Source organism: Rhinoderma darwinii, chromosome 5 (genome assembly GCF_050947455.1).
Source record: "Rhinoderma darwinii isolate aRhiDar2 chromosome 5, aRhiDar2.hap1, whole genome shotgun sequence".
Classification (NCBI taxonomy): Eukaryota; Metazoa; Chordata; class Amphibia; order Anura; family Rhinodermatidae; genus Rhinoderma; species Rhinoderma darwinii.
Window position 1 is genome coordinate 7098291 of NC_134691.1, and position 25021 is coordinate 7123311.

General features: G+C 42.9%; 1 protein-coding gene across 2 annotated transcripts in view; it reads right to left on the reverse strand.

The window, feature by feature from the left end:
• Positions 1-8986: 8986 nt before the first annotated feature.
• The window catches only part of DENND3 (DENN domain containing 3), a 68078-nt gene continuing 52043 nt past the window's right edge, over positions 8987-25021 (reverse strand). For both annotated transcript variants that reach the window (XM_075825689.1, XM_075825688.1), the window contains exons 12-23: positions 22395-22573; positions 20452-20973; positions 18183-18442; positions 17519-17689; positions 16801-16930; positions 15699-15803; positions 15175-15308; positions 12065-12225; positions 11564-11697; positions 11033-11151; positions 10803-10940; positions 8987-10253 (exon numbers count right to left, since the gene is read on the reverse strand). In XM_075825689.1, coding sequence (XP_075681804.1) covers positions 10053-10253; positions 10803-10940; positions 11033-11151; positions 11564-11697; positions 12065-12225; positions 15175-15308; positions 15699-15803; positions 16801-16930; positions 17519-17689; positions 18183-18442; positions 20452-20973; positions 22395-22573 — 2254 coding nt within the window. In that variant the 3' untranslated portion in view covers positions 8987-10052. The remainder of the gene's footprint in view (positions 10254-10802; positions 10941-11032; positions 11152-11563; positions 11698-12064; positions 12226-15174; positions 15309-15698; positions 15804-16800; positions 16931-17518; positions 17690-18182; positions 18443-20451; positions 20974-22394; positions 22574-25021) is intronic.

Sequence of the window (25021 nt, forward strand, 5' to 3'; positions counted from 1 at the left end):
ACTTCGGTCTAGTCCATGATGCCTTAGGGTACGTGCAAAATAAAACCTGGAGCTCCCCAGCTATTGCAAAACTACAACTCCCAGCATGCCCTGACAGCCTGTGGTTTAGAACCTCCCCCTATTGTCTTTTTGTGTAAATTACGGCATCTATGAGAAGATCTCTCCCAATCACATGGGCTATTGAATCTGAACACCTCGCAGATTATTGCACCTCTGCAATGATCTGCTTCTTGCGATACCTGGGGAAAAAAAAAATAAAAAAATCGACTGGACCCCCCCCCTTTCCCACGGATGCAGGTGCACAGGGACTGAGGTGCCATAGGCTAGTCGGGTGATTGATTCCCTGGATAATGTCTAATAAAAGTGGAACCAGATACAACGGGGATGGGTTGGAGGTGCGGTTCCTATGGCCGATACCAACAGAAAGTACCGGGGAGGGTAGAACGATGAGCCGGGGATTCTGGAGCGCAGTCAAAAAGGACCAGAGGTCAGTAACGGAGGTCCGGCAGAACCGGGTTTGTGGGACCATGGAACAGATGACCTAGGGGTCTGGTAATGGGGGTCGGACGCACAAGGATGTGGAATGATAGTCAGAGGAGCCGGGGGCACAACAGGTGAAGTTCAGGAGAAAGAAGCACAAACCAAATTACGGCATAAACATTGAGGCCAGTATGGGGGTGGTTAATAGGACGGACTGTTTTGTGCACTGCGCAAGTGCCACCCGACATATCTACCCACCAGATGGAAGATGTAGTGCTGGAGGCTGGAAAGGCGTCTGATTGGCCACATTCACACGATGCGTATTACGTGAGGATTTGCAGTGTCAGATCCGCATCATGATACAGGACCAGCGCAGTAACTGAGATTTCAAATAATCTCCTCTACACAATACAGAATTTTTCCGCACGTATATTGACCTGCAGTGCGGATTTTAAAATTGGCAGATTTGTATCTGACAAGTTTAAAAACACGCCCCAAAATCCGCAGCTTAAAATCTGCACCTGTTTCCACATCAAAATTGAAAATCTGCATTTGTTTCTGCATCAAAATGTAAAAAACGCACCTAAAAACGCATAAAAAAAAACCCACAATATTAAGTGCGGAATTTGCCTGCGGAATTACCTGCATTCGTCTGCGGTTTAGATGCAGATTTTCCGCAATGTGCGCAGTAAGTGCTGTAGACATGACCATGTGGCGCCTCTCAGCCGATGTAACAGACGTCCTCACTAGTGACAAGTAAAACAAGGACAACGAAACCTCTGGAACGTCTCGTACTCATTTATTTACCACCTGAAGGATTCTGTACAACGTTTTATAAGAAGTGTATAAATATCCTGGAAATCATCGTCCTCCACATATCAAAACCTCAAGTATTTATATCCCGGTAAAGATTTGGTCAATTTAGAGGAAAATATATCGATCTACATACAAAGCAATACCACATTATATAGAAACACTAGAAAAATATATTGTAGCAGCATTTATAGGATCACTGTGGTTCACTGCCTGTTCTACAGCGCCACCTAATGGAGAGACATGGATATGCATGATGATCGGTCACAAAAGCTGCTCAATAAATTAAAGGAGAAGTACCGCTCTAATTCATCTCTCCTCCCAGAAGATTGGGGCAGGATTGTGGATCGCTGCAGGTCAGGGGTGCTCTTTAGGGAGTCAGAACCCCTCTGCAGCTGCTCAGAAATGTTTATCACTACAAATTTCCAAACACTTTTTTTTGGGCACTAGTGTTACCAGACCAGCACCAATAAAAATGAATTAGGCTGGATTTCCCCTTTAGGGCATGACCACACATGGCGGAATTCCTCCGCAACTGTCCGCATCAATGCCGCACAGAATCTGCGTTGCAGATTCTGCAGCGGATCTGCACAAAATGTGCAGAAAATTGATGCGGACTGGCCGCTGCGGACTGCAGGAAAAGTGCTTCTCTTCTCCCTATTCAGTGCAGGATAGAGAGAAGGGACAGCACTTTCCCTAGTGAAAGTCAAAGAAATTCATACTTACCGCCCGTTGTCTTGGTGACGCGTCCCTCTTTCGGCATCCGGCCCGACCTCCCTGGATGACGCTCCAGTCCATGTGACCGCTGCAGCCTGTGCTTGGCCTGTGATTGGCTGCAGCCGTCACTTACACTGAAACGTCATCCTGGGAGGCCGGACTGGAGACAGACGCAGGGAGTTCTCGGTAAGTATGAACTTATATTTTTTTTTACAGATACATGTATATTGAGATCGGTAGTCACTGTCCCGGGTGCAGAAACAGTTACTGCCGATCGCGTAACTCTTTCAGCACCCTGGACAGTGACTATTTACAGACGTCTCCTAGCAACGCTCCCGTCATTACGGGAGCCCCATTGACTTCCTCAGTCTGGCTGTAGACCTAGAAATACATAGGTCCAGCCAGAATGAAGAAATGTCATGGTAGTAAAAACAATACGCTCCGCAGCACACATAAGATCTGCGGACTTCATTGCGGAATTTTGACTCTCCATTGAAGTCAATGGAGAAATTCCGCCATGAGTCCGCAACCAGTCCGCCACTGCTCCGCAACAGACAGAGCATGCTGCGGACACCAAATTCCGCTCCGCAGCCTATGCTCCGCAGCGGAATTGTACGCATCGTGTAAACGAACACTGCTAAATTAAAGTGAAAGTCAATGGAGAAACGGCTCCGCTGCGGATTAACGCTGCGGAGTGTCCGCAGCGGAATTTAAGTGAAATTCCGCTATGTGTGAACCCGCCCTTAAATTGCGATCTTTGGTTTTATTTCAAGCAGGTGCGAGTCTACTTAATATTTATGCCTAGATCTAATATTCAGAAGCATAAAAGGTTTTGGGGGTTCTTGTAAAGCGTAATGATTGTAGAATGAAAATCTCTGCAACTTTCTAATTTTCAAGATGAATTTCTCGATCCCTGCTTGCAGTCAGTGAATGGAAACATTCTTGTTTATATCCAGAAGCTGAAAACCCATCCTGACTTAATTCTTCTCACAGCTGAGGTTTTGTTTCAATTGTTTCCGCTCATGACAATCATCTGTGAGGTAAACAGTTTGGACATTTTACCTGCACTGATACATTGTAACAAACTAATTTGGACAGTAAAGTGATTTGTGCTACTGATTTGTTTAGTGGGAAGACTGATCGGAGGAGGGATGCTGACTGACCGGACTGTCCTGAGGATGCGCTATATGGATGTCTAATTCAGAACACAATGGAAGTAGTGCATGGCACCCCCAAAACTCTGTTTGGGGGGGCTGTACAATAGGTGCTCTGTGAGCCCACTGATTTATGGACCTAGATGTCCAATCTCGCGTGTGGATTTCATGTGTTACATATTTGAAGTTAATCTTATTTAACCCCTTAAGGACGCAGCCTAGTTTGGGCCTTAAGGCTCAGAGCCCATTTTTCAAATCTGACATATTTCACTTTATGTGGTAATAACGTCGGAATGCTTAAACCTACCCAAGCGATTCTGAGATTGTTTTCTCGTGACACATTGGGCTTCATGTTCGTAGTAAAATTTGGTCGATATATTCAGTGTTTATTGGTGAAAAATTGCAAAATGTAGAGAAAATTTAGAAAAAATAGCATTTTTCAGAATTGAAATGCATCTGCTTGTAAAACAGACGGTTATACCACCCACAATAGTGACTAGTTCACATTTCCCATATGTCTACTTTAGATTGGCATCGTTTTTTGAACATTCTTTTATTTTTCTTGGACGTTACAAGGCTTAGAACATAAACAGAAATTTCTCATATTTTTAAGAAAATTTCAAAAGCCTTTTTTTTAAGGTACCTCTTGAGTTCTGAAGTGGCTTTGAGGGGCCTATGTATTAGAAACCCTGATAAAACACCCCATTTTAAAAACTAGACCCCTCAAAGTATTCAAAACAGCAGTTATAAAGTTTTTTAACCCTTCAGGCATTTCACAAGAATTAAAGCAAAGTGGAGGTGAAATTTGCAAATTTCATTTTTCTTGCTGAATTTCAATTTTATTCATTTTTTTTCTGTAACACAGAAGGTTTTACCAGAGAAACACTACTAAATATGTATTGTCCAGATTCTGCAGTTTTTAGAAATGTCCCACATGTGGCCCTACTGCGCTCGTGGACTAAAACACAAGCCCTAGAAGTAAAGAAGCACCTAGTGCATTTTGAGTCCTCTTTTTTTATTAGAATATATTTTAGGCAGCATGCCAGGTTTGAAGAGGTGTTGAGGTGTCAAAACAGTAGGAATCCCCCAATAGTGACCCCATTTTGGAAACTACACCCCTCAAGGAATTCATTTAGGGTTGTTGTTACCATTTTGACCGCACAGTTTTTTCACAGCACGTATTTGAATTGGGCTCTGAAATGAAAAAAATGTCATTTTTTCCAATAAAATGTCATTTGTGATCAAAATTTCTTATTTTCACAGGGAACAAAATACCCCATTTTGTTGCCCAATTTGTCCTTAGTGTGGCAATACCCCATTTGTGGTGATAAACTGCCGTTTGGGCCCATGGGAGGGCTCAGAAGGAAAGGAGCGCTATATGTTTGTTGGAGTCCAGATTTTGCTGGATTGGTTTTCGGGTGCCATGTCGCATTTGCAGAGCCTCAGGGGTATCAAAGCAATGGAAACCCACCAAAAGTGACCCCATTTTGGAAACTACACCCCTCAAGGAATTCATTTATGGTTATTGTTAGCATTTTGACCACACTGTTTTTTCACAGCACCTATTTCAATTGGGCTGTGACATTAAAAAAATGACATTTTTTCCAATAAGATGTAATTTTTTACCAAAATTTCTTATTTTCACAGGGAACAAAATACTCAATTTTGTTGCCCAATTTCTCCTGAGTGCATCAATACCCCATTTGTGGCAATAAACTGCCGTTTGGGCCCATGGGAGGCCTCAGAAGGGAAGGAGCGCTGTGTGTTCTTTGGAGTGCAGATTTTGCTGGTTTGGTTTTCGGGTGCCATGTCGCATTTGCAGAGCCCCAGAGGTATCAAAGCAATGGAAACCCACCAGAAGTGACCCCATTTTGGAAACTACACCCCTCAAGGAATTCATTTATGGGTAATGTGACCATTTAGACTCCATAGTTTCTTCACAGAACTTATTTGAATTGGGCTGGGAATTAAAAAAAATATATATTTTTTCCAATAATATGTCATTTTAGCTCAAAAATTCTTATTTTCACAAGAAATAAAATACTCCATTTTGTTGCCCAATTTGTCCTGAGTGCGGCAATACCCCATTTGTGGTGATAAACTGCCGTTTGGGCCCATGGGAGGGCTCAGAAGGAAAGGAGCGCTGTGTGTTCTTTGGAGTACAGATTTTGCTGGTTTGGTTTTCGGGTGCCATGTCGCATTTGCAGAGCCCCAGAGGTATCAAAGCAATGGAAACCAACCACAAATGACCCCATTTTGGAAACTACACCCCTCAAGGAATTCATTTATGGGTGTTGTGACCATTTTGACCCCATAGTTTTTTCACAGAACTTATTTGAATTGGGCTGGGAATGAAAACAAAATTATTTTTTTCAAATAATATGTAGTTTTGGCTGAAAATTTCTTATTTTCACAAGAAACAAAATACCCCATTCTGTTGCGCAATTTGTCCTGAGTGCCGCAATACCCCATTTGTTGTGATAAACTGCCGTTTGGGCCCATGGGAGGGCTCAGAAGGAAAGGACCACCATTTGGCCTACTGGGGATTTTCTAGTGCGAAGTCATGTATGCAGAAGCCCCTGAGGTACCAGTACAGTTAAAACCCGCAAGAAGTGACCCCGTTTTAAAAACTACACCCTTAAGGCATTCATCTAGAGGTGTAGTGAGCATTTTGACCGGAGACCTACACCCCATAAACTGTAATGTGGGTTCTCCCGGGTATGGCAATACCCTACATGTGGCTGTTATCAGCTGCCTGGACACACAGCAGGGCCCAGAGGGGAAAGACGAGGGGGGATAAGCTGTGTGGAGTGCATCAGGGTAAGTAAAATTGGGGTAAATTATAAACCAAGGGATGGATGATAAATTTTAAAACACTTTCATACAGAGCTCTGGTTATTCGGGACACGTGTCACATTGATATATTGTGTCCTCCCTTACCCCCTCTTATAGCAGACTTTGCACCTCTTTTGACTTTTTCCCTTCTTGCCAGTTTGGGGAACTTCTCCTGGAAAGTGTTGCCGCCTTGGTACGATGCGTGTGGCCCCGCTTCCAGAAGTACTGGGTGCCCCCCCTTCTTGGTCCCTAAAGATTAGGTTCTTGATTATCACCTCTTGAAATTCCAGGAAAGTTCCCGTCTGGCCTGCACATCGACCTAGCACGTACACATTGTACAATGCCATCTGTATGATGTGCCCGGCCTGCTTCTTATACCACACCGCATGGCGCTGTAGGGCTTCAGGGCTTGATCTTACAAGTCCATCCCTCCCATGTACCTATTGTAGTCCAGGATGCAGTCTGGTTTGGGGGTGGCCTTTCCTTCATATATCCTAAATCTGTAGGTATACCCTGATGCACTCTCACAGCTTATACATCTTCACGCCATACCTTGCCCTCTTACCCGGCAGGTACTCGCGGAATTGAACCCTCCCTTTAAAATGTACCAGGGACTCATCAATAGAAATACACGTCTCGGGGGTGAATGCTTGGGAAAACCGGGCACTGGAACGGTCTAATAGGGGTCTCCGTTTATACAAACGGTCAAAACTGGGGTCATCTCGGGGTGGGCACGGCTCATTATCAGTATAATGTAAGAAGCGAAGTATTGCCTCATTTATTTATTTTTTTAGGTTCCAGTTCAGTTCTGAAGTTGCTTTGAGGGGCCCATATATTAGAAACCCCCATCAAACACCCCATTTTAGAAACTAGACCCCTCAAAGTATTCACAACAGCATTTAGAAAGTTTATGAACCCTTTAGGTGTTTCACAAAAATTTAGAGCAAAGTAGAGGTGAAATTTACATTTTTTTTTTGTCAGAAAATCCTCTTTATACCATTTTTTTTATAACACAAAAGGATTTATCAGAGAAACGCAACTCAATACTTATTGCCCAGATTCTGCAATTTTGAGAAATATCCCACATGTGGCCCTAGTGCGGTAATGGACGGAAGCACTGGCCTCCGAAGCAAAGGAGCACCTAGCGGATTTTGAAGCCTCTTTTTTATTAGGCACCATGTCCGGTTTGAAGAGGTCTTGTGGTGCCAAAACATTGGGAACCCCCCAAAAGTGACCCCATTTTGGAAACTAGACCCCTTGAGGAATCCATTGTAGTTTTCTTGGGGTGCATGCGGCTTTTTGATCAGTTTTTATTCTATTTTTAGGTGGCGTGGTGACTAAAAAACAGCAATTGTACTATTGTTTTTTTTTCTTTTTTTTTTTACAGTGTTCACCGTGCGCTATAAATGACATATTCACTTTATTCTGCGGGGCGATACGATCACGGCGATACCAGATGTTTATAGTTTGTTTTGTTTACGTCTTATGGCGTTTGCACAATAAAATACGTTTTGTAAACAATCATTCACTTTTTGTGTTGCCTTATTCTAAGAGCCAGAACGTTTTTATTTTTCCATCAATAAAGCCGTGCGAGGACTTATTTTTTGCGTAACGAACTGTAGTTTCGATCAGTACCATTTTTCGGTACATGCGACTTTTTGATCTCTTTTTATTCCATTTTTTGGGAGGTGAAGTGACCAAACAATTGTGATTGTGGTTCGGTTTATTATTATTTTTTTTTACGGCGTTCACCGTGCGGGATAAATAACGGAATAATTTTGTAGTTCAGGCCGTTACGGACGCGGCGATACCAATTATGTATAGTTTATTTGTTTGTTTATATATTTTTATTAATAATAAAGGACTGATAAGGGAAAAAGGGGGATTTTTACTTTTATTACTTTTAAATCTTTTATTTTCTTATTTTTACACATCTTTTTTACTTTATTACTTTGTCCCACTAGGGGACATGAGGGCAGGAGGCCCTGATCGCTATTCTAATACACTGCACTACATGCGTAGTGCAGTGTATTAGAACTGTCAGCTACTCACTGACAGCAAGCATAGTGGGTCCTGACGTTGTCAGGACCCACTAGGCTTCCGTCTATGGCATAGCCGGACGCCATTGTTTGGTGTCCGGTTGCCATAGTCACCATCGCCGGCCGCTGTCGCGTAGCAGGCCGGCGATGGCAGCTTAACCCCTAAAAAGCCGCGATCTCTATAGAACGCGGCTTTTAAGGGGTTAATCAGCGGGGACACAGCGATCGGTCCCCGCTGTAGGAGCTGTGACAGCTGCTGAACAAGACAGCAGCGTCACAGCTCCTGTATGTGTCGGGAGGACGGCCGAAACGGCCGTTACTCCCGTGACGTACTATTACGGCATGGAGCGCGAACGATACAGCTGCCATGACGTAATAGTACGTCAAGGAGCGGGAAGGGGTTAAAGACCAGTAAAATGTATCAGTCTGGAGTTCAGGCTGTTTAGGATCGACTGGAAACATTGTAACAAACCCTCAGCTGTAAGAAGTATTAGGTCTAAATAGGTTTTCAGCCTATAGATATAAACAGGAATGTTCCTGTTCACTGACAGCAAGCAGAGATCTAAAAATAAAAGGAAAGTAAACAAAAGTATATGACTGTGACTTTTCATTATACAGTAAAAAACTGGAAAGTCCCTTTAAAGTGAAAAATTATCAGGTTTGACCATCTCATCACTTTCTTGGTCAGGACGTCATCATGCGGAGATCTCGTATGCAGCACAGCTTAGGGTATATTCACACAGTGCAGTTTTGGTGCAGTTCTTTCATGCCATTTTTGAAGCCACAACGGGAGTGGATTCAAATAAAGAGAAGTAGAGTCTTTCTTATTTACTTCCCTTCCTTTTACAATCCACTCCTGGTTGTGGCTTCAAAAACTGCATTAAAAAAACTGCATGGTGTGAATAAGATGCAGCAAGGCTGTGCAGTCAGATGCAGCAGAGCTGAGATTGTTAGATGCAGAACAGCTTAGTTTGTGATCTCTGGTTTTAAATAGAACTGGAGTCGACCCTTTTTTATTATTTTTGTCAGACTATAGGAATTCCAGTTTGGCGATGGCCGATACTCCGCAAAATCCAATAATGCGTAAATTACCAATAGAATGAAAAGAGAGTGAGGAATGATGATGACCTGATGGTTCTTATGTAACAATATGTAAAATACATCGAAACATGGGACGTCCATGGTGACCTCACAGGAGTCAGGATGGGCGGCCATAGGTAGACGTCACCTACCTGCAGACGCCGCCGCACCCGACTCACAGAAAACAGAAGGATCATCCAGGGAGACTTTCACTATGTGATGTAGCAGGTTTTTCTTGACTCATTTGTTATCACCCCCAGACACACAAGATTCCCAACCCACTGTAATATGAGGCACTTACATGTATACAGCTGCCTGTCCCCTGTATACAGTCACAAGACCAGACCCGGTTAGTGTAATCCCCTCCCTACTCTCTGTAGGGAGCAGTAACGGAATCAGTCCGGGTAATTATTGCACTATGACAAGGATCACTCCCCGCTGACGAGTGGTCACCCAGTTGGAGGTTGTCCTACATCTCCGAGGTGCCGTAAGACTTGTTGTTGGGTCGTCTCTCTTCCCCATACGTGTTGTTGTACGGGAAGAGTCGAAAGTCAGGAACCACCTAAATATCTGATCATCTCATCAGCCATGACCCGTAATATAAACTGTCCTGCTCCTCCGTCATCTTGGGAGCCGCCATCTTTAATGTGATCTATTCCTGACTTGTGACTCACCCTGTATATTTGATGCCCCGTTGTTCATGTAACACGGCCAAAAACCAACACGGCCAAAAACCAACACGACCTCCACCAAGGTCAAACCCAAGGACCTTGTTCTTCTGGACTTTGCTTGGAAACGGAGATGGAGACAAGGTTTGTGCAATGGATGAATGTTCTCTACAATCCACCATCCTTGTGGCCAAATCTCCCAACCTGCGGCATCTCCCGGGCAGCTCCTCATTCACGTCATCAGAACGTCTGACATCTCCTTGGCTTCACTCCACCTTCCATATGGCCACCTTTCCATCCTGTTCCCCGGAACCGCTTAGGACATACCTGTCCTCTGCAGAACACAAGGACCTCACTATGTCAATATGTCCGACCAGCTCCTTCTCCACCGTCTTCTTCTCTGCATCGATAACGTAGATCTTCCCTTTCGATTTGCCCTGAGATATTCCCTTGCTGCCGACCCAGATCTATGAAAACAAAGAGGAGGTCTGATTAAAGGGGAACTCCATTTTATTCTATCTCCCCTCATGAAGCCAATTCAAGTCGACGGACTACCGTGTAATACATGGGAGTCCTCCTGAATGAGAAAGGCTTATTGCGGTAGGTCTGGAAGGTCCCAAACAGTAGATGACCCCCGTGACGTCCATATACCCTGACAGTGTATTAGAACAACCCCTTTAAGAAAACCCCCATCATGCTTCACAGCTCTTTAATAGAGAACCCGATTTTCTTGGAGAAAAGAATGCCGATATTCTTACTTATTTATGAACTGGCAGTGCCCTAGAACCCAGGATGAGACTGGTGATGTCACTGCACCCGAACAGTGACATCACTCAACAGGCTAAGTACTAAAAGTGATCAGTGGAGTAAGAAGTGATGTGCTGATGGCTAGGGTTGGGGGTCCATCTCTAGTTTCCCACAGCCGCTGGCCCCTAACGCATAACCCAAATACTACAAATTCTGCTATTGCACCCACTTGGCTGAGTGTGGACTTTTTGGAAGTGACCCGTCGGTACCTGCTGTTTCACTTTCAGCATACATGTGATGACGTTGCAGTCCTGAAGAAGGATCTTGTGTGGGGGCCTTGAGAAATCCCTCATGTCGAATACACAGATCTCGTTGCCATTTTTACACGACACCCATAGCTGTGACTTCTAAAAAAAAGACAAAAAAAAAAGAAACAGGTCAGTGACCAAATAGAAAGAAACCGCAAGTACTCGCCCTTCCTGCGTACATGGTGACGCACCTCAGGGAAGAGATGGATGGAGTAGAAGGCCGAGCTGATCTTCCGCAGGTTCTCTGTAATCTCCAGATTTAAGCAGTATTCCCTTTTTTTGTTGGTCACAAGGACCGAGTCTTTGGTACCTGGAAAGAGTTAAAAAATGAAAAACAATATGGCAAATGGAAGCGAGGAAAAAACTCTGTAATGAAAATGTAAGGGGAAATACATAAAGAGCAAAACATGACTGATCTCGTCCACAAACAGCGCCACTCCTTGTCCATATGTTATGTCTGGTATTGCAGCTGTTCACTTGAATGGAGCTTAGTTGCAATACCCCACACAGCCAATGGACAAGAGTGGCGCTGTTTCTGGAAGAGAGCAGCCATGTTTTACTTATTTCATACAATGTAATGTAATGGAATGTAATAAATGTGGCGCAGCAGAGAATATATATAAATGATAGCAGCTGATGATTACATACAGAGAATGATGAATGGAAAACTGGATGTGAATGGAAACAACGGCTCGGAGGGGCCCGGACCCTGAACTACTCACTGTACAGCAGGAGGTCATTGTACATCTTCATAGACGTAACGTCCGGATACTGGAGCTGGAACTTGTACTGAATCTTTAAGGTGCCGACGTCCCAGACGATGACTTTCCCGTCCGCGCTGCAGGAGTACGCAAATCTGCAAAAACAAACAATGAGGAAAGTCAGACACAAAGAGGAAGACTTAAAAAAGAGAAAAACGGGAGGTGACGTTCCTACGACATTATGGACAAATGTGGCGCAGTTTTCCGCTATGAGAACGAACCGCGCAGGCAGATTTTCTTATTGAAATGCAATTTTAAAAAATGGTCAAAAATGTGCAAATCTTCGTAACCGTAACGTTTAGACCAACATATGCAAATGAGGGCGCGCAGACCACAGGGGGCGACCTGGTTCTGTTTATGGGCTGAAGTCTCTTGTATAGAACCTGTCACTTCACAGAATTCTCTACAAACACGCAAAGGATGCCGCCATGTTTATCACAGAATTGGAGAATTGGTCATTACCTCTTCTGTCCGTCGCTGCTGTCCATGACAATGTCCACTAGCTCCCCCTGGTGGTTGTTCAGCTGTTTGTTGCAGGACATGCTGTGTGTATTGATAATATAGATCATGGAGTCACTGGATCCAATCCACACCTGACTCTGCTCAACTCCCACCATACACCTCTAGGGGGAGACACAAGGTACATCACTTTCGGCAGATGAAACTTAGTGCTACTTATAATAGCTGAATAATGCATTTAAAAAAAATAAAAAATAAATGTAATGTATGTACACAGTGACTACACTAGCAGAATGGTGAGTGCAGCTCTGGAGTATAATACAGGATATAACTCAGGATCAGTACAGGATAAGTAATGTCGTATGTGTACACAGTGACTCCACCAGCAGAATAGTGAGTGCAGCTCTGGAGTATAATACAGCATGTAACTCAGGATCAGTACAGGATAAGTAATGTAACGTATGTACACAGTGACTCCACCAGCAGAATAGTGAGTGCAGCTCTGGAGTATAATACAGGCTGTAACTCAGGATCAGTAATGTAATGTATGTACACAGTGACTCCACCAGCAGAATAGTGAGTGCAGCTCTGGAGTAGAATACAGGATATAACTCAGGATCAGTACAGGATAAGTAATGTAATGTATATACACAGTGACTCTACCAGCAGAATAGTGAGTGCAGCTCTGGAGTATAATACAGGATGTAACTCAGGATCAGTACAGGATAAGTAATGTAATGTATGTACACAGTGACTACACTAGCAGAATGGTGAGTGCAGCTCTGGAGTATAATACAGGATGTAACTCAGGATCAGTACAGGATAAGTAATGTAATGTATGTACACAGTGACTCCACCAGCAGAATAGTGAGTGCAGCTCTGGAGTATAATACAGGATGTAACTCAGGATCAGTACAGGATAAGTAATGTAATGTATGTACACAGTGACTCCACCAGCAGAATAGTGAGTGCAGCTCTGGAGTATAATACAGGATGTAACTCAGGATCAGTACAGGATAAGTAATGTAATGTATGTACACAGTGACTACACTAGCAGAATGGTGAATGCAGCTCTGGAGTATAATACAGGATGTAACTCAGGATCAGTACAGGATAAGTAATGTAATGTATGTACACAGTGACTCCACCAGCAGAATAGTGAGTGCAGCTCTGGAGTATAATACAGGATGTAACTCAGGATCAGTACAGGATAAGTAATGTATGTACACAGTAACTCCACTAGCAGAATAGTGAGTGCAGCTCTGGAGTATAATACAGGATGTAACTTAGGATCAGTACAGGATAAGTAATGTAATGTATGTACACAGGGACTACACTAGCAGAATGGTGAGTGCAGCTCTGGAGTATAATACAGGATGTAACTCAGGATCAGTACAGGATAAGTAATGTAATGTATGTACACAGTGACTCGACCAGCAGAATAGTGAGTGCAGCTCTGGAGTATAATACAGGATGTAACTCAGGATCAGTACAGGATAAGTAATGTAATGTATGTATGTACACAGTAACTCCACTAGCAGAATAGTGAGTGCAGCTCTGGAGTATAATACAGGATGTAACTCAGGATCAGTACAGGATAAGTAATGTAATGTATGTACACAGTAACTCCACTAGCAGAATAGTGAGTGTAGCTCTGGAGTATAATACAGGATGTAACTCAGGATCAGTACAGGATAAGTAATGTAATGTATGTACACAGTGACTACACTAGCAGAATGGTGAGTGCAGCTCTGGAGTATAATACAGGATGTAACTCAGGATCAGTACAGGATAAGTAATGTAATGTATGTACACAGTGACTCCACCAGCAGAATAGTGAGTGCAGCTCTGGAGTATAATACAGGATGTAACTCAGGATCAGTACAGGATAAGTAATGTAATGTATGTACACAGTAACTCCACTAGCAGAATAGTGAGTGCAGCTCTGGAGTATAATACAGGATGTAACTAAGGATCAGTACAGGATAAGTAATGTAATGTATGTACACAGTGATTCCACCAGCAGAATAGTGAGTGCAGCTCTGGAATATAATACAGGCTGTAAATCAGGATCAGTATAAGATAAGTAATGTAATGTATGTACACAGTGACTCTACTAGCAGAATAGTGAGTGCAGCTCTGGAGTATAATACAGGATGTAACTCAGGATCAGTACAGGATAAGTAATGTAATGTATGTACACAGTGACTCCACCAGCAAAATAGTGAGTGCAAGCTCTGGAGTATAATACAGGATGTAACTCAGGATCAGTGCAGGATAAGTAATGTAATGTATGTACACAGTGACTCCACCAGCAGAATAGTGAGTGCAGCTCTGGAGTATAATACAGGATGTAACTCAGGATCAGTACAGGATAAGTAATGTAATGTATGTACACAGTGACTCCACCAGCAGAATAGTGAGTGCAGCTCTGGAATATAATACAGGCTGTAAATCAGGATCAGTATAAGATAAGTAATGTAATGTATGTACAGAGTGACTCAACTTTAGTATGTACACATGAGGCTAATCCGCATCCATACATAAATATGGCATTATGAGCGATTTCTAATCTTGTGCTGCTCTTGAGGGATATAAGGTCTTATACTCCAATCACATCCAGAGCTGCAATTTTAATTTATTAATTCCACATGGACAAAATCAGCACTGTGCTGACAAATACACTCCTAATAGCTAAACTGAGATCATGAAATGCATATCACTGCTCCTCCTTACTAAATCAATGTCTGTGCAGAGCACTGGGGAAAATGTTAGGTAGCCGGCACATGTAGAAATATCTACATGTCACACCCTCTGGTGCAATGTGTTATGTTATCTAAATGAGTTAATAGGGGTGTATCTGAGAGTACAGTGCTGACTGATTCCAGGTGGAAAACAGCAGAATAGTTGGTGCAGCTTTACATGTGACTGGAGTGCATAGGATATAACCTAAGATCAGCACAAGGTAAGTGAAGCCAAGAAGTTGCAAAGTTACTCCATATTCTATGTAGATGTCATTTTAAGAGGATCATAAGTGGAGCTACATTGTTTTACAGTATGTGGCTATGTCCTTGAGACCACCGCAGATGCGCCCACTCCGCCAGGTCGCTCACCAGTTTAGCGTTTCCAACTTTAAGGCAGTGTTGCTGGATGGACCAGGTGGAGGCGTTAAATACAACCACTTTCCCCTCGCCCAGAGCGCACCACAGTTTGGGCCAGTCATCTCCCAGTGAGGCATCGAGTTGTCCTAGAAGAGGTAATGAAATATCACAAATTATCCGACTTCTCTGCCCTCAATTCAATGACAGTTTTGCCTTGAGATGAAGACCGGAGTAATCGAAGACAGACTAATTACTACAGACGTGCTGCCTGGCAACCCTATATAAACAGCTGGATGTTAGGCAGCGAATCTGTAGCAACCGGACTGTCAGACATTGACCCAGTTCTGTTTAAAGCAAGATTGTCGCTGTGCTGCCAGCAGAGAAAGAGAAGAGCAGCTTTGTCGCCGTCGGGCGGTGCCATTCTCCATCTCAGCCATTAATCAGAGATGTATACAGCACATTTAGGTGGAGGACTCCTTTAAAAATTATTTTACCCGAAACCCAATCGCAGATGGAATATGGCAGAGGGGACTCACCGGGGGTATAGAGCAGGACGTCTATTGCCTGAGAGACCGTCTCCCCCGCACAGGGGTTAATTCTGTGCTTCAGCGTTTCGGCAGTAGTCATTGGAATCGTAGAGACTATGGATCAACAAAGAGAAGGATGAGATGACGGGGACTCACACAGGACGAGATAAACACTGCTGACCTCATGCTGGATGACAATTATCCTTTAAGGACAACTTCACCTAAAATTAAAACTTCACAATTTCCCGCCCACACTTTTGGCCTCGGAGTCCATACCCACCATGTAGTCGGAGGTTGAGACCAGTCATCTTCTAAGGTGGTCTGATGCATAACCCTTTAACACCATTTTGGATCTATAATTCTGCACTGATTAATTTCATGACATATCTTTAAAGGGGTTAGAGCTCCATTTTTCTGACACACTGCTCCAAATCCTTCACACAGTATAAAATTCTGTCGGTTGCAGCCTCCACTAGGGGGAGCTCACAGTGTACAGATTTATACAGCTCCCATTGCACTCACTCCCCCTAGTGGTGGCTACAGGAAGGATGAATTTTATCATTGAACTCTGGCTGTGTGATGAGAAGCAGGGGATTTGGAGCTCTGTATCAGGAAAACGGAGCTCCAACCTCTACAAATTGCAAGGGCATGTGCCAACAATCTAATGTGTTGGGACAGTCCGACGGATCCCTGATGTCTCCTGTCAAGGGAAACCAAGTTAGGACAAGTCGCAGTCTAAATCTCGTAGATAAGTGGCACCCAAGGTCTCCAGCAGATGTTTAACACCCTTTATTGAAATATTATGCACGCTCGGCCGACAGCTATCTGATGTGTATGGCCGACTTCAAGAGGTTGTCCAAGATTAGAAAACATGGCTGCTTTCTTCTAAAAAACAGCGCCACACCTGTTCACAGGTTGTATGTGGTATTGTAGCTCGGACCCATTCAATTTAATAGAGCTGAGCTGCAATACCACATACAACCTGTGGACATGTGTGGCGCTGTTTTGGACTGAAGGTAGACCTGTTTTTCTACTCCTGGACAACCAATTTAATCATGGAGATTCTCCTTCACATGTTATAGATCTGCACCACCGAAACCAACGTTCCCACCTTCATTCCTCATCTTATCGAAGTAAGACAGTTTGGATGCAGCATAGATTGATTTTGCCGTCTGCAGAGCTCCGACCACTGCGTTCATGAGCAGGACGTTTGTCAGCGCCTCCTGTACATACTGAGGGTCCTGTGTAACAGAACATAAAGCAGATCTAATCATCACAAGTAACCTCCGCTCCTACAGACCCGCAGTTAAAGGGACTTGTTTCTCTTCTGACCAATTGTTCTGCGGTTGAACACAATCTATTGTTTTCTGTTATCAGCCATTTCAACTTTAGGTTTAGTGCGCCCTTTGAAGATACTGCAAACCCAATATTTTGATCATATCAACCGGTGTAAAAATGTGCCTTTAATAATCTGGGTTGAGGGTAATTGGGTGAATCTAAGCTGGAGAAGGGTTTAGATGCGTGTACAGCTCAATGTCAATCTGCTGCTTATAAAGGAAGCAATATATTGTCTTTCTGTTAAAGTAAGAAATCATAACTTTTTTCCTATACGGAGCATTAATATAGCCTCATCTCAAATATTTCGTTTCATTTTTGGGTCAATTCTATTATATATTAAAATTACAAACACAACTGTCTAAATATGGCGAGGGGGGGGGGGGGGTGGGCATATTTGTTGGCCAGGGCCTCATTTTCCATAAAGCCCTGCTAAGGAGGAAGAGCATCTAGAGTAGAAGAGACTTTAAAATACAATATAAATGAATACAGACCTTGTGACTATCGGCCATTTTCCTCCCAGCCCACATCTCTTTGATCATCAGTTGCCACAGTTCACATTCGCTTTTCAGGTTCGCTTCAAACACGTCCTTCCTCGTGGAGACTTTAATCCGGAGTGTCTGAATCCTCAGGAGCAAGAAGGCCGAAGTAGAGATCTTCACATCCTGCAAGAAGCAGTCAGAGTATACATATATATATAAAAACCAATACGAATATATGACTATTTCCATTATATTTAAAGGGACAGTATCATAAAATAAAGGGATAATATAATGTCTAATATTTTATACAAAACAGCAAGCCGCCAGATGATCGGAATTTGACTCGCTTGTGCCAGGAACAAACATGGAGGAAAGTGGGTTCAATAACAAAAATGAGGTCCCTTCTTCTAGCGCTGGTTCACTCCATCTCCCCTCCTCCATCCTGGGAAAAGAAAGCAAGGTGCTTGTTGGCCCCCAACCCCCAACCCCCCCCCATCCCTTACAGGAAAGAAAGTTGGTGTAACCCTCTGGTTAGTTCTTTCCTCCTTTGTTTGCTCATGTTGGGGTGCCTGCGAAGAGGGGATCCTGCATAGATTTATACTACCCATAAGGAAGCGGGATGGGGCCCCCATAGCCACCACTGAGGCCATTCCTAAACCTGGAGAAGACTACTCACCTCTATGTTTCTGAAGACGGCGATTTCCTCGTAACTCGGTCTTCCTTCTATCAGGAGGAAAAGGCGTTTTTGGGTCATGGCGATTTTCCCCACGCCGAGGTTGGTTTTCACCGAGCTGGAAAGTTTATACACAAACTCATTCTGATCCAGGTTCTCTGCGACCACAGAAGGGAGGTTAACCTCTTCTGCTTCTGCCTCCGTTTCCTTCCAGCAGTTATAGAAATCTTTGAAGATATTCGGGTCGATCTGCTTCTGGAAACCTAGATGTGAGATTCAGGGGGAGACTGGTCAGAAATCAAATCATATCGAAGAACTAAACAAGAAGATTGTCAAAAATCCGTCATAATGCAACAGGTAGGTTCACGGTATAGAATAGTGAGTGTAGCTCTGAAGTATAATACAGGATGTAACTCAGGATCAGTACAAGATAAGTAATGTAATGTATGTACACAGTGACTCCACCAGCAGAATAATGAGTGCAGCTCTGGAGTATAATATAGGATGTAACTCATGATCAGTACAGGATAAGTAATGTAATGTATGTACACAGTGACTCCACCAGCAGAATAGTGAGTGCAGCTCTGGAGTATAATACAGGATGTAACTCAGGATCAGTACAGGATAAGTAATGTAATGTATGTACACAGTGACTCCACCAGCAGAATAGTGAGTGCAGCTCTGGAGTATATACAGGATGTAACTCAGGATCAGTACAGGATAAGTAATGTATGTACACAGTGACTCCACCAGCAGAATAGTGAGTGCAGCTCTGGAGTATAATACAGGATATAACTCAGGATCAGTACAGGATAAGTAATGTAATGTATGTACACAGTGACTCCACCAGCAGAATAGTGAGTGCAGCTCTGGAGTATAATACAGGATATAACTCAGGATCAGTACAGGATAAGTAATATAATGTATGTACACAGTGACTCCACCAGCAGAATAGTGAGTGCAGTTCTGGAGTATAATACAGGATGTAACTCCGGATCAGTACAGGATAAGTAATGTAATGTATGTACACAGTGACTCCACCAGCAGAATAGTGAGTGCAGCTCTGGAGAACAATACAGGATGTAACTCCGGATCAGTACAGGATAAGTAATGTATGTACACAGTGACTCCACCAGCAGAATAGTGAGTGCAGCTCTGTGGTATAATACAGGATGTAACTCAGGATCAGTACAGGATAAGTAATGTAATGTATGTACACAGTGACTCCACCAGCAGAATAGTGAGTGCAGCTCTGGAGTATAATACAGGATGTAACTCAGGATCAGTACAGGATAAGTAATGTAATGTATGTACACAGTGACTCCACCAGCAGAATAGTGAGTGCAGCTCTGGAGTATATACAGGATGTAACTCAGGATCAGTACAGGATAAGTAATGTATGTACACAGTGACTCCACCAGCAGAATAGTGAGTGCAGCTCTGGAGTATAATACAGGATATAACTCAGGATCAGTACAGGATAAGTAATGTAATGTATGTACACAGTGACTCCACCAGCAGAATAGTGAGTGCAGCTCTGGAGTATAATACAGGATATAACTCAGGATCAGTACAGGATAAGTAATATAATGTATGTACACAGTGACTCCACCAGCAGAATAGTGAGTGCAGTTCTGGAGTATAATACAGGATGTAACTCCGGATCAGTACAGGATAAGTAATGTAATGTATGTACACAGTGACTCCACCAGCAGAATAGTGAGTGCAGCTCTGGAGAACAATACAGGATGTAACTCCGGATCAGTACAGGATAAGTAATGTATGTACACAGTGACTCCACCAGCAGAATAGTGAGTGCAGCTCTGTGGTATAATACAGGATGTAACTCAGGATCAGTACAGGATAAGTAATGTAATGTATGTACACAGTGACTCCACCAGCAGAATAGTGAGTGCAGCTCTGGAGTATAATACAGGATGTAACTCAGGATCAGTACAGGATAAGTAATGTAATGTATGTACACAGTGACTCCACCAGCAGAATAGTGAGTGCAGCTCTGAAGTATAATACAAGATCTAACTCAGGATCAGTACAGGATAAGTAATGTATGTACACAGTCATAGTGAGTGCAGCTCTGGAGTATAATACAAGATGTTCATTCATGTATTTACAAAGTGACTCAACTGTTTATGTAGATTTAATCTATATACAGAACTGTAACCTTGTGCTGTATGGTTGACATATGGCTTTTCTTAGGTCGGCCCCTCTGGACACGGCTTCCATCGGCACAAGTGATGTCCCTCTCACTTACCTACGGTTAAAGAATCAAACAAGCGATGTATAGTGTCAGTGTCTTTGACAATTCCGGATTCCTGTATCCTCCTTACAAAGTCGTCCAGGTGCAGGTGCGTCCTGGGTAACTCAAACTTCTTCACGTGGTCGTCAGTCCTGGGGACTTCTCTCTCCTTGTCTAACACTTGCCCAATGAGCCTCTTAAGTTCCGGTCTGCTGTCGGCTTTCTGGCGCTCGGCTACTGGTAGGGACAGGATCACTTTCCTCACCAGCTCCATGGGGAATATCCGTAGATCGGTTTTATAAAGCTTCTGGAAGTCTGACAGAGCACCGAGCAATTTCCCCTGCATTAGGCCCACGAGTCCTCGGAGATAGTAGTATCGAGCGAGCAGAGTGGAGTTCTCGGGCGGCAGTGCGCTAATCTCTTTGCTGAGATAATTGGTGAATTCTGTGTAATAGGTCTGGACGCAGCGAGCGGACAGAGGAAAAGCCGCTTCAGGGAGTCGGAATGTGTGAACTGCCTTCCCCGTTACATTATAACCTGTAATATTAAGAGAAACATTGTATCAAGTTGGTTATAACAACACTCTGTGTACAAACCCGCCTCAATATCAACAGTCCAGATCAGGTCATCACCAATGATATAGTCCATAGAGTACAATGAGAGACTTAAAGGGTCATCCTAAAGGGTGCCAGATTGGCAAATAGGGCGGAATGATTCACTCATCTCTACTCCCCAATCTAAGCTCCACTAACAAGGTTTGCTATTGGAAAGAATATGACATTGGGCATCAGGAAACGGGCAATACAGATACCAATGGGTATTATATACTGTATTACTGTGGGCCCAATGTCCAGGGCGCTATATACACCATTTGATCCCAGTATATACTATTCATGGCAATATATCAACCACTGGGCAACAAGGACTGGCCAATTCATATATCAGCCGCGGTATGTACTACAGTTAGCAGGATTATGTAGGGTGTGCACATTTTAACTACCACTTGGTAAATATAAACCAGGGACTGGGCAAACAGTGATACGAAGGAAGGAATTGGGTATACTGATTACCAGTAAGCTAAGCAGCAACACTCAATGTCAAGCAGCTGCTGCAAAAGCAAAAACAAATTTAGGGTGGATTACAAAGAGTGAAAAAAAAAATCTTATCTGATATTGCCCCTCTACAAATCTATGCTGAGACTTTTTTTTCAATGTGGGGTGCAGTGTTGGGATCCAGATTTTAAAAAGGAGAGTTAGGGAGGGTTCAAAGTTGAGAAACTAGATTTATAAATGGCATGGGAATAGAATGGAAAGAACAAACTGGGCTTGTTCAGCTTTGAATAAATGTGCCATGAACCTTTAATTTCAACTTGCTTTACATGTGGTGGAGAGGTAGCAGTATAGGAGAGGATTCTTTACAGTAAGAGTAGTCAGACTCTGGAATGGTAACCAATGGCAAAAACAATAATCAAAATTTTCAAAAGTGTTTAAAAGTTGTGTTTTCCTTTGGATCTAAACCCATTAAGGGGCCACTACTTGATCAAAAGGAGTTGACATTTTTGTTGGGATAGCATGCCCAACACCAGAGTTTTTATAATGTATAGAGTGGAATTGCAAATCATTTGCAGTTCAAATCTTCCTACTCCAATCATTTCCGGAGCTGCATTTACAATTTTGCTGGTTTTTCGTCATCTCTCAGGCCCTCAGATCTGCCTGCCGCTACCCTGGTGGCTCAGATTTAGTACAGAGAGTGTGCTGTGGTAGATTTGAAGCGTCTGCTAGAATAATGGTGAGTGCAGCTCTGGATGTGATTGGAGTATAAAACAAAATGTAACTTAAGATCAGTTTAAAATAAGTAAAGCAAAGTATTAAGTTACCCCACATTATATGCGGCATGAGCGTCATTTTATCTCAGGGTCAAATCACTGAGAGGTCGAATATGTACAAATCCCTCCTCACCGTTCTCCTGCTGTGGTCTCCTCAGGGACAGTGGTCCGGCCGGGACGTCGGCCATCTTAATGGTCTGCAGGTTTGGCATACTGATAACCAGCTTCTTACTGAACATATGCTCCGGACGGAAACGGTTCAGCTTCTCTGTGCCTCGCCGTCTGGGGTTCTCAATGAACAAAGCCGATCTCCTGCAAGAACAAGTGACGTGTGAAAGATGTCGGTCCGTCCATACAGAGAACAAAACGTATGTAATTATCACTGCTGTTATCTCTCTCATATCTATCTATCTATCTATCTATCTATCTATCTATCTAATATCTATCTATCTATCATATACTGTGAAGGAAATAAGTATTTGATCCCTTGCTGATTTTGTAAGTTTGCCCACTGTCAAAGACATGAACAGTCTAGAATTTTTAGGCTAGGTTAATTTTACCAGTGAGAGATAGATTATATTAAAAAAACCCAGAAAATCACATTGTCAAAATGATATATATTTATTTGCATTGTGCACAGAGAAATAAGTATTTGATCCCTTTGGCAAACAAGCCTTAATACTTGGTGCCAAAACCCTTGTTGGCAAGCACAGCAGTCAGATGTTTTTTGTAGTTGATGATGAGGTTTGCACACATGTTAGATGGAATTTTGGCCCACTCCTCTTTGCAGATCATCTGTAAATCATTAAGATTTCCAGGCTGTCACTTGGCAACTCGGATCTTCAGCTCCCTGAATAAGTTTTCGATGGGATTAAGGTCTGGAGACTGGCTAGGCCACTCCATGACCTTAATGTGCTTCTTTTTGAGCCACTCCTTTGTTGCCTTGGCTGTATGTTTCGGGTCATTGTCGTGCTGGAAGACCCAGCCACGAGCCATTTTTGATGTCCTGGTGGAGGGAAGGAGGTTGTCACTCAGGATTTGACGGTACATGGCTCCATCCATTCTCCCATTGATGCGGTGAAGTAGTCCTGTGCCCTTAGCAGAGAAACACCCCCAAAACATAATGTTTCCACCTCCATGCTTGACAGTGGGGACGGTGTTCTTTGGGTCATAGGCAGCATTTCTCTTCCTCCAAACACTGCGAGTTGAGTTAATGCCAAAGAGCTCAATTTTAGTCTCATCTGACCACAGCACCTTCTCCCAATCACTCTCAGAATCATCCAGATGTTCATTTGCAGACTTCAGACGGGCCTGTACATGTGCCTTCTTGAGCAGGGGGACCTTGCGGCCACTGCAGGATTTTAATCCATTACGGCGTAATGTGTTACCAATGGTTTTCTTGGTGACTGTGGACCCAGCTGCCTTGAGATCATTAACAAGTTCCCCCCGTGTAGTTTTCGGCTGAGCTCTCACCTTCCTCAGGATCAAGGATACCCCACGAGGTGAGATTTTGCATGGAGCCCCAGATCGATGCCGATTGACAGTCATTTTGTATGTCTTCCATTTTCTTACTATTGCACCAACAGTTGTCTCCTTCTCACCCAGCGTCTTACTTATGGTTTTGTAGCCCATTCCAGCCTTGTGCAGGTCTATGATCTTGTCCCTGACATCCTTAGAAAGCTCTTTGGTCTTGCCCATGTTGTAGAGGTTAGAGTCAGACTGATTCATTGAGTCTGTGGACAGGAGTCTTTTATACAGGTGACCATGTAAGAGCTGTCTATAATGCAGGCACCAAGTTGATTTGGAGCGTGTAACTGGTCTGGAGGAGGCTGAACTCTTAATGGTTGGTAGGGGATCAAATACTTATTTCTCTGTGCACAATGCAAATAAATATATATCATTTTGACTATGTGATTTTCTGTTTTTTTTTAATATAATCTATCTCTCACTGGTAAAATTAACCTAGCCTAAAAATTCTAGACTGTTCATGTCTTTGACAGTGGGCAAACTTACAAAATCAGCAAGGGATCAAATACTTATTTCCTTCACTGTATCTATCTATCTATCTATCTATCTATCAAGTCCACCGGCACCAGTCAAGATATGGGTGGGTGCACGTCCCAGAAGCCCGATCACAGCTCCAAATCTTCTATAGTTGTCCAATAAAAGACAGCACTCCAGTTTGACAGCACTCCAGTTTCACTATCAAACTGGAGTGCTGTCTTTTATTGGACAACTATCTAACTATCTCATATCTATCTATCTATCTCTATCTCTCTATCTATCTATCTATCTCTCATATCTATCTATCTCATATCTATCTATCTCTCATATCTATCTATCTCATATCTATCTATCTCATATCTATCTCATATCTATCTATCTATCTATCTCATATCTATCTATCTATCTCATATCTATCTATCTCATATCTATCTATCTCTCATATCTATCTATCTCATATCTATCTCATATCTATCTATCTATCTCATATCTATCTATCTCATATCTATCTATCTCATATCTATCTATCTATCTATCTCATATCTATCTATCTATCTCATATCTATCTCTCATATCTATCTCTCATATCTATCTATCTCATATCTATCTCATATCTATCTATCTATCTCATATCTATCTATCTATCTCATATCTATCTATCTCATATCTATCTATCTCATATCTATCTATCTATCTCATATCTATCTCATATCTATCTATCTATCTATCTATCTATCTATCTATCTATCTATCTAT